General features: G+C 35.9%; 1 protein-coding gene across 7 annotated transcripts in view; it reads right to left on the reverse strand.

Annotated features, from left to right (window-relative positions):
• Nucleotides 1-14,772, reverse strand: part of Sugct (succinyl-CoA:glutarate-CoA transferase) — a 679,655-nt gene that overhangs the window by 256,470 nt on the left and 408,413 nt on the right. Inside the window, exon 13 of one of the 7 annotated variants that reach the window (XM_078039834.1) lies at nucleotides 9,610-11,202. The exons of the other annotated variants lie outside the window; for them this stretch is intronic. Within the exon in view, the coding sequence (XP_077895960.1) occupies nucleotides 11,098-11,202 (105 nt within the window). The 3' untranslated portion in view covers nucleotides 9,610-11,097. Of the gene's footprint in view, nucleotides 1-9,609; nucleotides 11,203-14,772 lie in introns of those variants that run through there. 7 annotated transcript variants of the gene reach the window in all.

Raw genomic sequence — 14,772 nt, forward strand, 5'->3', positions numbered from 1 at the left:
CCTGGGATGCTCTGAGTTTCTGGTTTGACCTTTAAATGCTATCACTTGGTTTGGGGCCCACATGAGTTAAAAGAAAATGTATTAGGTAGATGTTATGCCTAGACTTTGTCTTCTAACATTTTTGTTCAATTTCCTTCACCATTAACCTAAATATTTTAAACGCTAATATTAATAGGATATATTTTAAACATCTTTCCTAAGTATAATGGTCACTACTTTTAAGCAAACTGTTTTATCATTTCATTTAGATAGATTGATAAATATGCATAAAGATACAAATACATATATAATATATGCCATACATACATTAAATATATGTATACTATACATAGAAAAACATCTTGTTAGCACTCATTTTTTATCATGTAATGATTTATTTTTATAACTCTGTATTACAAAAATAAAGCTCTAGATTAAGCATTTCTATGTGCTTGATAATTAAAGATATAATAAATCTACATGATCTAGCTGAGGTGTCTTTCCTTATAGTGTCTAAATTGGCTATGCAGATTGATTCATGTGGCTGGATGATCTGCTTTACAATTTTTTCTTTTAATACTCCAAGAAACTTGACCAGATAGGTGAATTATCTCAGAAGGAAAGAGAATATAAAGAAACGATTACTTGGGTCTGGGGTTGTGGCTCAGCAGTAGAGTGCTCGCCTCCCACATGTGGGGCATTGGGTTCAATTCTCAGCACCACATAAAAAGAAATAAACAAAATAAATGTATTGTGTCCATCTCCAACTAAAACAAATATTTTAAAAAAGAAAAAGAAATGATGACTCTACCCAATCCCAAACTGTCCTACTCCAGTCCAGGAAGGAACCCTAAGATCAGTACAGGAACCATTTGCTTTGGTGGAACATACTGTGTGTTAGCTAAAGTCTCTGAGACTTTGCACATGTCATCCACTTGACCTATAATACTTAGTCCTGATCTCCCCAAGATATGTTACCATCTCCTGACTAAGCCCTCTAGAATCTATATACTCCATGTATACAGCGCCCCCATACCATTTATGTCCATAAAATGAATGAATACAGACTTGCTTATGTCTTATCTCTGTGCATGTTCTTGCCCCTTTCATGTGTCTGTCTGAATGAACAGGGGACTGCAGAGTATTTCCTGCAGCTCAACCACAACAGGAAGACTTGGCTGGGTCCTTAGACCACCAGGGAGGCTCTCTCCATAGATATGTGGGGGTGGAAGCTGCATAGTCTCATGGTTTCTCGACAGCACCAAACTGCAAAGCAAAGGCAAAATAAATTCACAGAACCACAAATGCATGGCTCAGGATGTCATAAGGCAGGGATATAATGTCCCTTCAGTTATTATAAGTCACTGAGTTCATTTAACCATACAGAGATGCTGCTGGTACCATAAATTCACCAGATAGTTAAAATGACAAGATGTTAGTGGCAGTCATTAAGTGGTGAAATGTGTTCACTTTATCTGCTTAACCACTTGCTTTTTGAGGTTTAGTACAGTTATGTAAAATTCTATTTTTATAGTTTTTTAATTAATAATTTATAGATAACATAAAGGTGAAATCCACTATAGTATATTCATATATGAACACAGGATTATTTGGTCAATTTCATTCCACCACTCCTCTCATTTTCTTTGCCTCTTCCCACCCCACAATCCTCTTCCTCTATTCCAGCGATCTCACTTCTATTTTCATGGAACCCTTTCCCCCCTTTTTTTTCTTTTGGTCTATCTTCCACATTTGAGAGAAAACATTTGACCATGAATTTATGAGTCTGGCTTATTTCACTTAGCATGATGTTCTCCAATTCCATCCATTTACTTACTTGCAAATGTCAGCTATCCCAGTCCTCAGTATTTACCTAAAAGAACTAAAGTCAGCATACTACAGTAATAACAGCCACATCAGGGTTTATAGCAGTGCAATTCATAAAAGCCAAGGTATGGAACTAGCCTAAATGCCCATCAACAGATGATGGATAAAGAAAATCTCTCTCTCTCTCTCTCTCTCTCTCTCTCTCTCTCTCTCTCTCTCTCTCGTGCACGCACCCGTACACACACACACACACACACACACACACACACACACACACACACTGGAGTATTACTCAGCCATAAATAGAATGAAATTAAAACAACTATTTTTTTTTTTTTTAGAGAGAGAATTTTTAATATTTATTTTTTTTTAGTTTTCGGCAGACACAACATCTTTGTTTGTATGTGGTGCTGAGGATCGAACCCGGGCCACACGCATTCCTGGCAAGCGCGATACCGCTTGAGCCACATCCCCAGCCCACAACTATTTTTTTAAAAAAAGGAAATAATCCATCAGACTGTGAGCTCTATGAAGGCAGAGAGGACTATATGTTTTCTCTGTTATAGGCAGTATTATTGTTTATTATTGTTTTCCAGAGGCCTACCACAGTGCTTAGCGCATTGAAGGCATGAATTAATATTAACTGAATGCTTACATGTTCTGCATCATGTCCTAAGAACTGAAGATACAAGACAAAACTCTTGTTTTCATAAAGTTCTCATTACACTAATAGGGGGTATGCAGAAAACAAACAGAGAATTGAATAAAGAAAATATCATAAAGTGATTAAGTGCTCTTAGAAAGTGTATGGTGGGAAGCTGAACTAAATTGAATAGATATAATAGGTCTTTTTCACTGAATGGCTAAGATAGCCATGAGAGAATTACAATGCTTCTCCTTCTTGGCTGCCTGACAGAATTCAGGAAAAGAGTAAAGGATGATCAATGGCTAGGCTACACCCTCTCTGGCTGATTTTCTTGGGTGTGGGAAGTGGGGCCTGAGCATTGATATTGATTAAATGTTTTCTTTTTAATTCTAATAGACAGATGTCCAGCAATGGTGTTTATGAAAACTGCTCAGGTTATCCAACATATGACAAGTGTTTTAGGGTGACCATTTGCCTGGGCTTCCAGGGATTTGAGACTTTCGGTGTGAAAATTACAACTGTCTCTTGCAAATCAGGATAGCTGGTTACCCCAGTTAAACAAGTGGTTCTCAAGGAGTGGAAATTCTGTAGTGGGGCTCAGCAATCTGTGTTTGACAGACCCTCCACATGATTCTGATGTAGGCTAAAGTTGGAGAGCTACTATGCTAGAACTACAGAGGAATCTGTCTGCAGTATAGATAAGGTTAGAGAAGGAGTAATTAATGAATAAATGAGTATCTTTCTGAAATGTCTCTATAGTAGGATGAATATTAACATCTCTTTTGATTTTATGAATGTGTAAACCAGTGAAAGGCTCGTGCTATAAAACAAAATTTTTCAAGCAATAAAACAAATGTTTATAGTTTTTAAACAATCAAAAACAACAATGATCAACATAAGGCTTAAACTGCTGTGAAACTCCTTTGAATAGACAACCTTGTTAATATAATGCAAAAGGGTAACTATTTACAGTTGGAAATAAAAATAAAGGAAATGTATACTTGCCTTATTTTTTTTCAAAAGAATGAACAATTTCAGTCTCTCTGAAGTTCTCTGCCTTGCCAGCAAAGCTGCCTTAGTACCAGAAATAGGGCAGCTTCACATACCTCTCTTCCCTCCATTCCAAACATTGCCTCAATCCAAGTGCTTTTCTTGGATCAAATGGAACCTGGGGTATTGGCATGCCATAGATACATGATCAGGGTCCCTTTCTTTTGGACTCTTGCTCCCCTGGATGCCAATCCTAAACAATCTTAGGAAGAGTCTGAAAAGCCAAGCCTTCTGGCATCTTTGGAGCCTAATACTGTGGAGTACTGACAGTTGTATTGGCCATGTGGGGGATGTGCTCTCCCATTGAGGTTGAGAGTATGGAAACCATGGAACTGAGTGTCTTTTTGGTGTCTTCACATGACACTCACCACCTGCTTGTTGTTTGAAGTCAGAGACAACCCACCTTCCACCATTACCATGACCACAACCACTTGTGGTACCTGTGTTAGTCAATTTTGCATTACTGTGACCAAAATACCTGACAACCATGACAGGGAAACAAAAGTTGATTTTGTCACAGGGTTTCAGAGGTTAAGTCCATAGTCTGCCCAGTCTACTGCTCTGGTTCAAAGCTGAGGCAAAATTACATGGCAGAAGGATGGAGGAGGAAAACAACTCATCTCACAGAAGCCAAGAGAGAGAGAGAGAGAGAGAGAGAGAGAGAGAGAGAGAGAGAGAGAGAGAGAGAGAGAGAGAGAGAGAGAAGAGAAAAAGAAAGACTTAGGGAAGAAGCACCCTTCCAGGGCACACCCCCAGTGACCTACCTCCTTCATCCATGTCTACATCCTGCCTACAATTACCTCCCAGTTAGTCCATTTAAACTAGGATGGAGTGATTAAGTTATAGTTCACATGATCTAGTCATTATAAATAAAATTCATATATTCATATAATATTCATGCATTAACACAGGAGTTTTGGGGGAACACCTCATATGCAAACCATAGCAGTACCCTAACCAGAAAACAGAAGAAATTAAAACAACATAATCCTTAATCTAAAAACTTGATAAATGAACTGAAGGATAGATTGGTCTACTTTGAGAGTAAAATTTGTAACATAGAAAAACAAAGCAAAAATATACAAAGATAGAAAATTATGACAAAAAGATAAATAATATTCAGATAAACCTTCGAGTCTCAACATCTGAATGAGGGTACTTAGAGTGTAAAGAAGAAAAACTAATAAAGAAAAAATAATTATCGAAGAAATAATGAAATTCCTCCATCTTTAAGTATATATAATACAACTCCTAATTTATAAATTTAGAAGATAGTAAAATAATATCAGATTATTTGAGGTAATGTAATCAAAAGAATCTCTACCAATCATCAGACTTGAAAAAAATAACCCATATCTTCATATATGAAATATTCAAATAATAAATGATCTCAATATCCAGCTAAAGAAAATAAAAAACAAATCTAGCAAAACCCTAGATATGAACAGAAGCCTCAAGAAAAAAGCAATAAAGGAAAAGATATTGAGTAGAAATAGACTTATACACATATCTACATATACCTATGTTAAATCTATAGATTATAACATGATAATAGTCTAAGAATGTATAAAATATGTGCTGTTAGGATTCCTCAGATAAAATGTACATGTCATGAAACAAATTTTAACAGTTCCCAGGACTTAAAATATTTCACTATCTCAGCACAACCTAGGAGTTTGGGGATAAGTATATGAGAAGAAAGGAATAATCAATAACTTTCCTACAGATTCCATTAATTTTCTCAGAAGTACTGAAAGTTAGAAGCTTTGGTACTTTGATATCATGTCATTTTAGAGAAATACATGTAAGATTATCAGCACTGGAAAGTAAAGATAATCATAAATAAAACTGAAAACTTATTTAGCAAGGGCATTAAAGAAAATAAATTACAACTTTAGAAATTAGCAAAAATGTTTCAAAATGGAAAAAACAAAGAAATATGAAATGTAAAGTGAAATTGGAAAAAAAAACCTAGTAAGTATGTCATTGGTCAAATAAACATGAATGGCCTTAAGTCTTCCACTTAAAAAGAGACTGACAGATTATAGTTTTAAAAACAAACAAAAAAAAAAAACTAATGAAGATTTGATATAAATAAAGAATATAGAAAAATGCAAATTAAAAAGGTAGAAGTTGTAATTTTATTTTATTTTTATTTTTTGAAGTTGTAATTTTAATACAAAATGATGTGGTATTTGAAGAAAAAATACTAAAAGAGAGCTACAATGATAAAGGCATGACTTATAAACATTACACACACAAACACACACACACCCTAATCATGAATCAAGATATTCCAAACCACAATACAACTAAATATTTAAAACAAAAAGTAGGAACAATAAATAAATAAATAAAATTATCAATAAATAAATGAAAATTAATAAAAAATGGCCAGATCCATGAATGGAAGATAAATCTCCCATAGAAAACTTACAATCTTACTGGCCCAAAGAACTGGAGAACAGAAATCAAGTAACTACAGCTATTAGAAAGGGAAGCAGGGAAATCCCAGATGAGAGAGCCAGAAAAATCTATAAACTTGGTTTAAACTGTAGATGACCCCTGAAATGTGCATGTAGCACAGACAGCTACGAATAATAAGTACTAAACCAATATTCCAGGTACAGGTGAGAGTTTGCAATTTGATTCCTATTTTTAAAACATAGCATTCTTTAGGGGTATATATCAAAATACAACTTTGTTATGATAACTTAATGGGTTAATGTCAGTAGGAGCAATGTTTATGGTTATTTGGAACACTAGGTACTCAATAAATGTCATTTAATTGAAAATAGAAAGATGATTCACAGGGGTTGGGTTTGTGGCTCAGTGGTAGAGCGCTCACCTAGCACGTTCGAGGCCCTGAGTTCGATCCTCAGCACCCCATAAAAATAAATAAATAAATAAATAAAATAAAGTTATTGTGTCCAATTACAACTAAAAAATGTTTTAAAAAAGAAAGATGATTCACAGATAATCTATTGGAATATTGAACTATAGGCAATGTCATACATATTCAGCAACAGAATTAAAAATAATGGCCTTAAGGGTTTTAAAGATATTTAAAGGTTTCTATAAATAATTTACTACATTATAGATCTGGGCCTAAAAATGAGATAAATAAATGAATAAATTAAAAAAATATAATTCAATATAAAAGTTCTATGGTCATGTAAATAAAGAATTGCTAGGATATATGAGAAGGACCAGCTGCCAAGGGTGAGGGGAGGTAAGTATGTATTCAGGGGAGATTTTGCTTTGCTCAGAGACCCACAGAGGACTGGGCCTTGGTGACAATGGGAGTTCATCACACAGATGTGGTTGAAGGGGGAGCAGTGAACATGGCAGACAGATATTATATTGTTCATAAATGCAACATGAAAAATTTCATAAATGCAACATGAAAAACAAGAAAAAGAAACCTCATAGGTGAATAAAACTAGACCATTTATAACAAATGATTTTAAATGGATAAAATAGGAAGGGTATAATATGACTCTCAAATTGTATGCACCAAATAAAAGAGCACCATAGCTGGTTCAAGGGTAGCTCGACCAGACACTACCTGGGGGATCTTGGGCAAATCTCTGCAAATTCAGTCTTAGTCTCCTCACCTCCTAACACTCTGAGTTGGATTGGTAGATCATCACAGTATCTGCCATCTCTAAAGACTCAAAGAACAATGAAAATTGAAGCTCCACTTAAATATCTATTAATAAAACAAATCAGTAAAGTATCTGGTGGTTATCAAACAAATCAGTTTTGAAAACTCACTTCATAATACAAAAAAAATATAGATCTATAAATCGTGTGTGTGTGTGTGTGTGTGTGTGTGTGTGTGTTACAGTTTATTACTTAGGGGAAAAATAGACTGGATTAAGTCACACCTGGTTAAGGTGGATGGGGAGGGAGAGAGGGGAAGGAAAAGGAATTTGAAATGTCTGCAGAGCTCATTAGTGCCCTGATACCAAATGATTCAAGGACATCTTTGGCTTTGTTTCAAACAGTTGTTCTGTTCTGAGTAACATGACGACAATCTAAAGATCCACAGCTGGACTCTGGAAAATCCTGTCTGAGTCTTCTGTTATAAAAGTAACAAATTTGCTGCATTGGTTATATGACACAGGACCGTTTCAGAATGAATCCTGTCAAAGCCAGGGGCCCAGAGGAGCTGTTTTATGCAGTTTGGGTAAAAGATGGGATTTGTTTTTAAGTTGCTCTGGTATTAAGAAAGACTGAGCAAGCAGTTTTGAGAGGTCAGGGCTCAAGCTGAAACAAAAAACTGAACATTTTTGTGTTCACACATCTTGCTGGGAGGCATCTCTGTTACTGCAACGGTCCTCAGTGCCCTTCCCCAGCCCTCCCTCCAAGCAATCCAGAGGTCACATGTTTTCAAGATGAATACCTGCCCATACCATTTGTACCCTGTCTGCTTTTGTTCCACAGAACTTTAGTAACACAATGCGATATTACAACGACACCAAGCGATTTGGAAATAAGGAGATATGTAAGGACTTTCTCAGGTGCACTCTGCCTTCATTTTTCAGTAATCATGGCATCACTGAAATCTAAAGCCAGCAGGGACCTCACACATCATCAATTTAGCTGCTTATTCTTACAGAAAAGTTAATGCTTTAAACACCATAGTAATGTGATGAGATTAAAATCATAAATTTCTATCAGAGGTGTTAAGGTTTTTTCCCCAATGCTTTTTTCCACCGTTGCTCTTTAAAAGATAATCCCCATTAAGGTTAGGCCCAGAGTAATACAATAAATAATTGTCACACTTCTTCAGGTTCTTCAAGGATTGTTTTATCACCAGTGTCCCTAGCACCCTCATGAGGCATCAGTCCCAGCTCATCTTTTCTTCCTTGACTCCCACACAGCTCTCCAGAGTCTTCTGACCACTAATGAATAAACCCCATGCTGTCTGAAAGCCAGTGACCCCCAAATATTTCTAGGAATGAATTTATCTCTCTTCAAATTTAGACCTGTGGATTTTTTTCCCTTTGCTGAAGCAAAAGAAATACTTTCCTTGCTGCCAAACCAATACATTTTTTTTCCCCACAATTCACCCAAGTTTTTACAGGCAATTTTCTACACTAGAATTTGCATGCAAGGTGTAAATTTGGGGGAGAGTTCCTCCTGGAAAGCCAGTTTCTCATACACCTTCCAGCAAATGCTGACCACATCCTGACCGAAGCTAAACACTGTGTAATGGTAAGCAGATCTGGACCTGTAGGAAACAAGATGTTGCATTCCGGACAGCTGTCAACGCTCATCCAGCACCCCACCTTCCTCTCATCCTGCCCCTGCAATTAGTGAATAGTGAGGTTTGGAGGTAAGCAGACACCTTCTGATCCCAAAAACAAAGGCAAGAAGTCACTTGATGGCCAATTTGCAAATGCTCTGCCAAGGTTGACCACTGTCTGAAGCTATTTCATTTCTGTGAGTGTTGCTTACTAACCCCTTTTCTCCTGAGACACATGAACATCATCTTACACATTCCTCCATAATCCCAAAGAATGTTAGAATACCACATATACACACTTTATTTTTAAGTAACTGGGGCCTGATAAAAGCTTTCTGAAGACAAAAGAATAGTTGGTTGATGACTTTTCATGCATTTAGCAAAGACTGAATCAGATTCCAGCCAATAGATTTTATTCATTGATGTATTCATTCAATTAGATTTTTCTTGAATATCTATTTTATTCAAAATACTAGAGCAAATGATGCCATTCATGTGAACATAGCTGTGAGAGCATGAACCCCTAAAGTCAGTAGCTGTAATCCAAGCATAACTCTGCACTCCTGTATACAAGGAGTTTAGAATCTAGAATTCTGGAACAGAAGTCCAATTATGTGCATTTCCCAAATGCAGAAATTATCAGACATAGGAACTCAAAGCTATAATTTGCACTTGAGTTTACATTTTCTCATTACATTTTGTATTCAGATAAAGAAAAATGTAACAGAACAAATTATTTATAAATAATATTTTATCTCATTTTGATAGGGATTTTCAACATTTTAATATTTTCTTTTCTCTAGGTTGCAGATAAATTAGAGCACAATTACCTATAAGTGAATGTAATATGCAATTATATTTTCCAAATATTTTATTTATAAAACATGGCAAGTCAAATTACAACTTGAAAGGGAACTTATGTGGTATTTTGATCATTGGACTGATATTACAGATGAGGAAACTGAGACCCAGAAGGAAGGTGGTACATTTGTAAACATATATCACTTTCATCCAATAGAGTGTTCTCTATTTCACACTCACAACTTTCTCACTCTTACTCCAGACATAATTCTAATGAGTTTGGTTGCATAATTCTTCCACCAAATAGGAAGCAAATTAGAAAGAAAAAAATCATAATGTTACTAGAATCAGATATGATAATTGATGAAAAATCAAAGAATTAACAACAGTAAAGGAAGAAACTGGAGGAAAAGACAAAAAAAATCACAAAATGAATACACATGTCACAAAATGGATAGCAGTCTGGTGACATTTAATTTAAGGGCAACACCTCTGTGTACATGAATAGCCCCTAGTGGTTTACTGCATTTCAGTCTTTCTCAGTCACTTTTTGTTCCATTCTCTTTCTTCCTCACTAAGATCTAATCACACTGTTCAGTTCTATAAAACTTGCCAAGTGCCTTAACACCTCAGGGACAGTTCACACTGTTCTACTTGGAACTCTTCTCCCTACTCTTGACATGGCTGAGTCTCTTTCTTTAAGACTAAATTCACTTCACGCAGTAACTAGTGCTGCATGGACACTCAGAAAATATTTTTGAATAAATAAATTAAAAGGTAAATACTATAATACCATACTGTTAACCCTGAGTCCTTCAGAACAAACTACCTTTAGAATATCCTAGCCAAAAAATCAAAGAATGGAACATACCCACTAAAAAAAAAACATGCTTATAATAGCTCTGTCTTAAGAATATAAGCAGCAGTAACTTTGAATATGTAGAAAAATTCTTATATTCTGGGATGTAACATAATCGCCACTGAGCTACTAACTTAATGTCATAATTTCTCTTAAAACCCACATTTTTCTTGCAATGAAAATAAGATTTTGTAATAATGTAGCTATGCAGGCTTCATTTTTATAACAGCAACCTACATATCATCAACTCTGGATACCATTACTTCATATTTTGAGCATAATTTTATAAATGTTTCCCTACCAATTTTTCCAGTTAATTCAATGCAAAACAATAGCTGCCTTATCATTTAAGTCAGTTTTGGAGGTTGAATAAGACTAAAGGCTTTTTAATGCATCATGATAATATTCAAAACACACCTCAGGTCAAAGGGACCAGAGGGTCTGGTTGTTTCTTATAACTCTGAATTATTAGACAATTAATTCAAAGTTACTTTTTTATGATCATTCCACATGTAGATAATTGATATTTTTACAGAAGAAATTCAAACCCACATTTGTATCTTCTCAATGATTTCTCAGTCCAAGTTGCTCACTTCACAAGTCTAAAGACAGTTCTTCTCTGCCCCAGCTGTGCCAATTCAACCTGGAGTGGGAAACATTGAGTTCTGACACCCTTAGGAGCTACCAAGATTGCTTGATGGAAAGGAAGCTGACAGTTCTGTCAGGGATGTGAGAAGCAGAATCAGATCCAGCTTGTTCCTGCAGAGATGTGCTGGCTTCACAAAGCTGGAGATAATAAAAGCAAGTTTAGTGGATAAAATGAGCAGATATAACTCAAAGACACATGGGAAGAGACACTGAGCATAAAGATGACATTTCACATATGACTGAGGTAAGCAGTGCCTTGCCAAAGGTTCAGCAACCACTAGAGGAAGTAGAGGGGCTGGAGTGTCTCCTTAGGATCTCCTTACATCTAGAATGACTGCCCTCTCAATCTTTTCACCCTTATTTAGGTATTTCAGGTAATGGACTTAGAGGTCCTTGGCAGAATGTATGTCCTGAAATGAAGTCTTTCAGGATTCAAAGTTCCATTACTCACATAAGTTAAGCATTTGATTTTCAAAAGTTGTCTTGGGTCATTATATTATCTACAACCTTTGAAACGACCCCCCAAGGTAGGTGTTATTAATGAGAAAACAAACTTGATCAGAAAAATTCACTTTCCCAAGGTCACACAGCTAGTGCACAGCAAATCCAGGATTCAAATCCATGTCCTTCAGACATAAGCTACTCTCCTGCCCTCCACCAGTATGCTTCCACACATGCTCTTCCACACTGAGGAAGTCATTGCTTTCTACTAAAGGAAGCCATTCCCCTTTGATAGAATGCAAATTAGATAAAATCTCCACAAATATATGCAAAACATTTCTATAATCTTTACCTGAAAATGTGTCCTGGGTTTCTAAAGATTCATAACATCTCTACAATTTCATCTCCTAGTCAGAGGTCTACACAAGTCATGCCTCCTATTCAGAGAATGTAGCTGGCAATGGCTACTCCCTAGCCCCCTGTGGATTTAAAAGAAGGCTGTCCCAGACTCTGACAGTATGAGAGACAGAAAGGGATTCTCCCACCAGTGAAAGAGGCAACCTCTGATAGCTGAGGAACAAATTTTCTATAAAGCAGTTTTTATAGCTATCGTTGAAACAGATTTTCACTTTCTGTAAGTTTTCAGAATGATCTTTTTTTATATTAGGGATTGAACCCAGGGCCACTCTACCAATGAGCATTACATCCCTTGCTCTTTTTATTTTTTATTTTGAGTCAGGGACTGGCTAAGTTGCCAAGGTTGATGTCCAACTTGCAATCCTCCTGCCTCATCCTCCCAAGTTTCTGGGATTATAGGTGTGTCCACCCTACCCAAGAAGAAAAATCTTAAGATTAGAAGACAATGTTTTATTTTTTTTTCCAAAAAACTTTACATGCTTCAGTTTGGGATTTTTGTATTGCTTTTGTCATCCCCTGTCAGAGAGAGAGAGAGAGAGAGAGAGAATGTGTCTGATAAAATTCTTATCAGTAGTGTAGATATACTTACTGTGTACCTGAACGATGAATTTATAAATTAAGAAATGTGATACAACATCATAAGTAGTCATTTTACAAACTTTACACTGATGCTTGCTTGTCTGCTATATCCAGAGAGATATGGTCTTTCTGTCTTGTGAAACAGAAGAAATACAGAATTTATATCTTGTCTAAACCAGTTATCCTCTCCCAGATTATGTTGTCATTTTGCAAAATGGAGACACTGAAAATACCTGCTGTAGAAAGTTTCATAGAACCATTCCCATGAAGATCTTTTATAAGTGACAAAGTCCCATAAGCCCTCCAATTGCCAGGGTATTGTCTAACTTAGAACCTGTTTTCCATATCATCATGACATTCCACTTAAGAACAACCTTCTGTAGCTTCCATAGATTGTGGTGCTGCTGAATTGGAAATGCCTTTTGAAAGTTTAAATTGAGTGATCCTTTTTTTTTTTCCTCAGTCATCCAGATTGCAATTCTGAAGTGAAGACTTCAATTATTTGGAGAAGTCTATTCACAGTTTTGGTGGCTGCTGTGCTCCCACACAAGGTAGGAAATAGGCCCTGTGGTGTGCTGGAATGTTGGCCTCCCCAGAAGAGGGCGTGAGAATGACTCTGACAGTATGACAGAGGGAAAGGGATTCTCCCATGAAGGTCACTTGCACCAAAGCCCTAAGGGCTGGCAAAAGGAAGTAGCATGTCCATATATAGATACCCACAGTGCAAGAAGAAACCCCTCTTCATGTTGTATTAATATTTTCAGTAACTTTTTTAGATAATATCTAGGTCTATAATGATTACAGTGTGGTTAGGAAATGAGCAGTAATGAACAGTGTTGAATTATTTCATCTTCTAAGAAAAAAGTCCAGAACAAAGACTAATGATTATCCCTAGCAAGTAAAATATTGCAGACCACAAACGGTTTGCCATTCTAATCCATTTGAAGCATAAACAAACACATACTTGCATGCATACACAAACCCCTACACAGAACCTATAGTCAAATGCTGAAAGGGTTAATTTAGGCCATGGAGAAAACCTGCTTTAAGCACTGGTTCAAAAGCTCTTAAATAGCAGCAAAATCAATACACTTTTATCAGACTTCAGTGTTTATAGAAGCAATACAAAACAGGATTTTGTTAAATGTATATATTATGCCAGATCAAACTGTAAGTTAAAACATCTGTGTCCAAGTTAATCTCAGATATAGCATGGAGATTATTTGAATTGTGTGTTTCCTTTTGTGACCTTTTTAGATGTGGCTTTCAGGGGGATGGGTGGGGGAATAATTTTCTTAAGCTTTTAGTTGTCTGCAACTGTGCCAACAGTTGAACAAAACGGCAATATTTTTTAAAGTTACCCAGATGAATAACAAAAAGAAAATCCCTTTAGTAATTTTGAAATAGTGTTGCATAGGGAATCTTAAAAAATAAATTATAGACACATAAATACAGGTATGCACATCTAAGATTGCTATAGGCTATCCATGACATAAAATTTTCAATTAAAACCATTCTTATGAGCAATAATCACATTCTGAAAAAGCATACACAACTTGCTAGTGGATTATACCACTTCTCTGATGAAACAAGCCTTAAAACATAAGCCAATATAATGTACTTAGCTTAATATGCACTGATATTCTTAACACAATAAAGGCTTTTAAAGTCTTATAGAAAGTCCTTGGTTCTTGTTTGTAAGAGACAAGAAAACAAGAACTGAAGTTGATGGAAGCCTTCTTTTTTTAGATCTGTTTTTAAGGGATCCAGACATCTGTAATTCAAATCCATTTTGATTGAAACAATAAATTTGATTCAATTCTGAAATTTCATTTCAAAAGTGTAAGAGAGAAATTCATGGGACCCCTCAAAGTAAATGACAAGCCTGGTCTCTGAAATATGTCAGGAACACATTAACACCATGTAAAAATAACAGCAGAGCCAAACCAAAGTCACAGCGGCCAAATGGCCTAAAAACAGGGCTTTAGGAGAGGAACTTGCAAATATAATATTAATTGTATCTTTGGTTAATGACCAGAACTTACAATTGAACCACTTTAATAAATATTTTGTGTGTGTGTGCAGTAATCGTATTCTTTCTTTGTTTAGTTTGTTATGTACTGGTAATAGACTTGAACCCAAGATTAAGAGCACTGCATTATAACTGTTCCATGTGGACCAGGATCATTCACAATCCACAAAAGTATTAATTGTAGCTATAATGTGATCAAACTCTTCCAGGTGCTAGGTATAGCACCATGAACAACAAAA

Source organism: Ictidomys tridecemlineatus, chromosome 2 (genome assembly GCF_052094955.1).
Source record: "Ictidomys tridecemlineatus isolate mIctTri1 chromosome 2, mIctTri1.hap1, whole genome shotgun sequence".
Taxonomy (NCBI): domain Eukaryota; kingdom Metazoa; phylum Chordata; class Mammalia; order Rodentia; family Sciuridae; genus Ictidomys; species Ictidomys tridecemlineatus.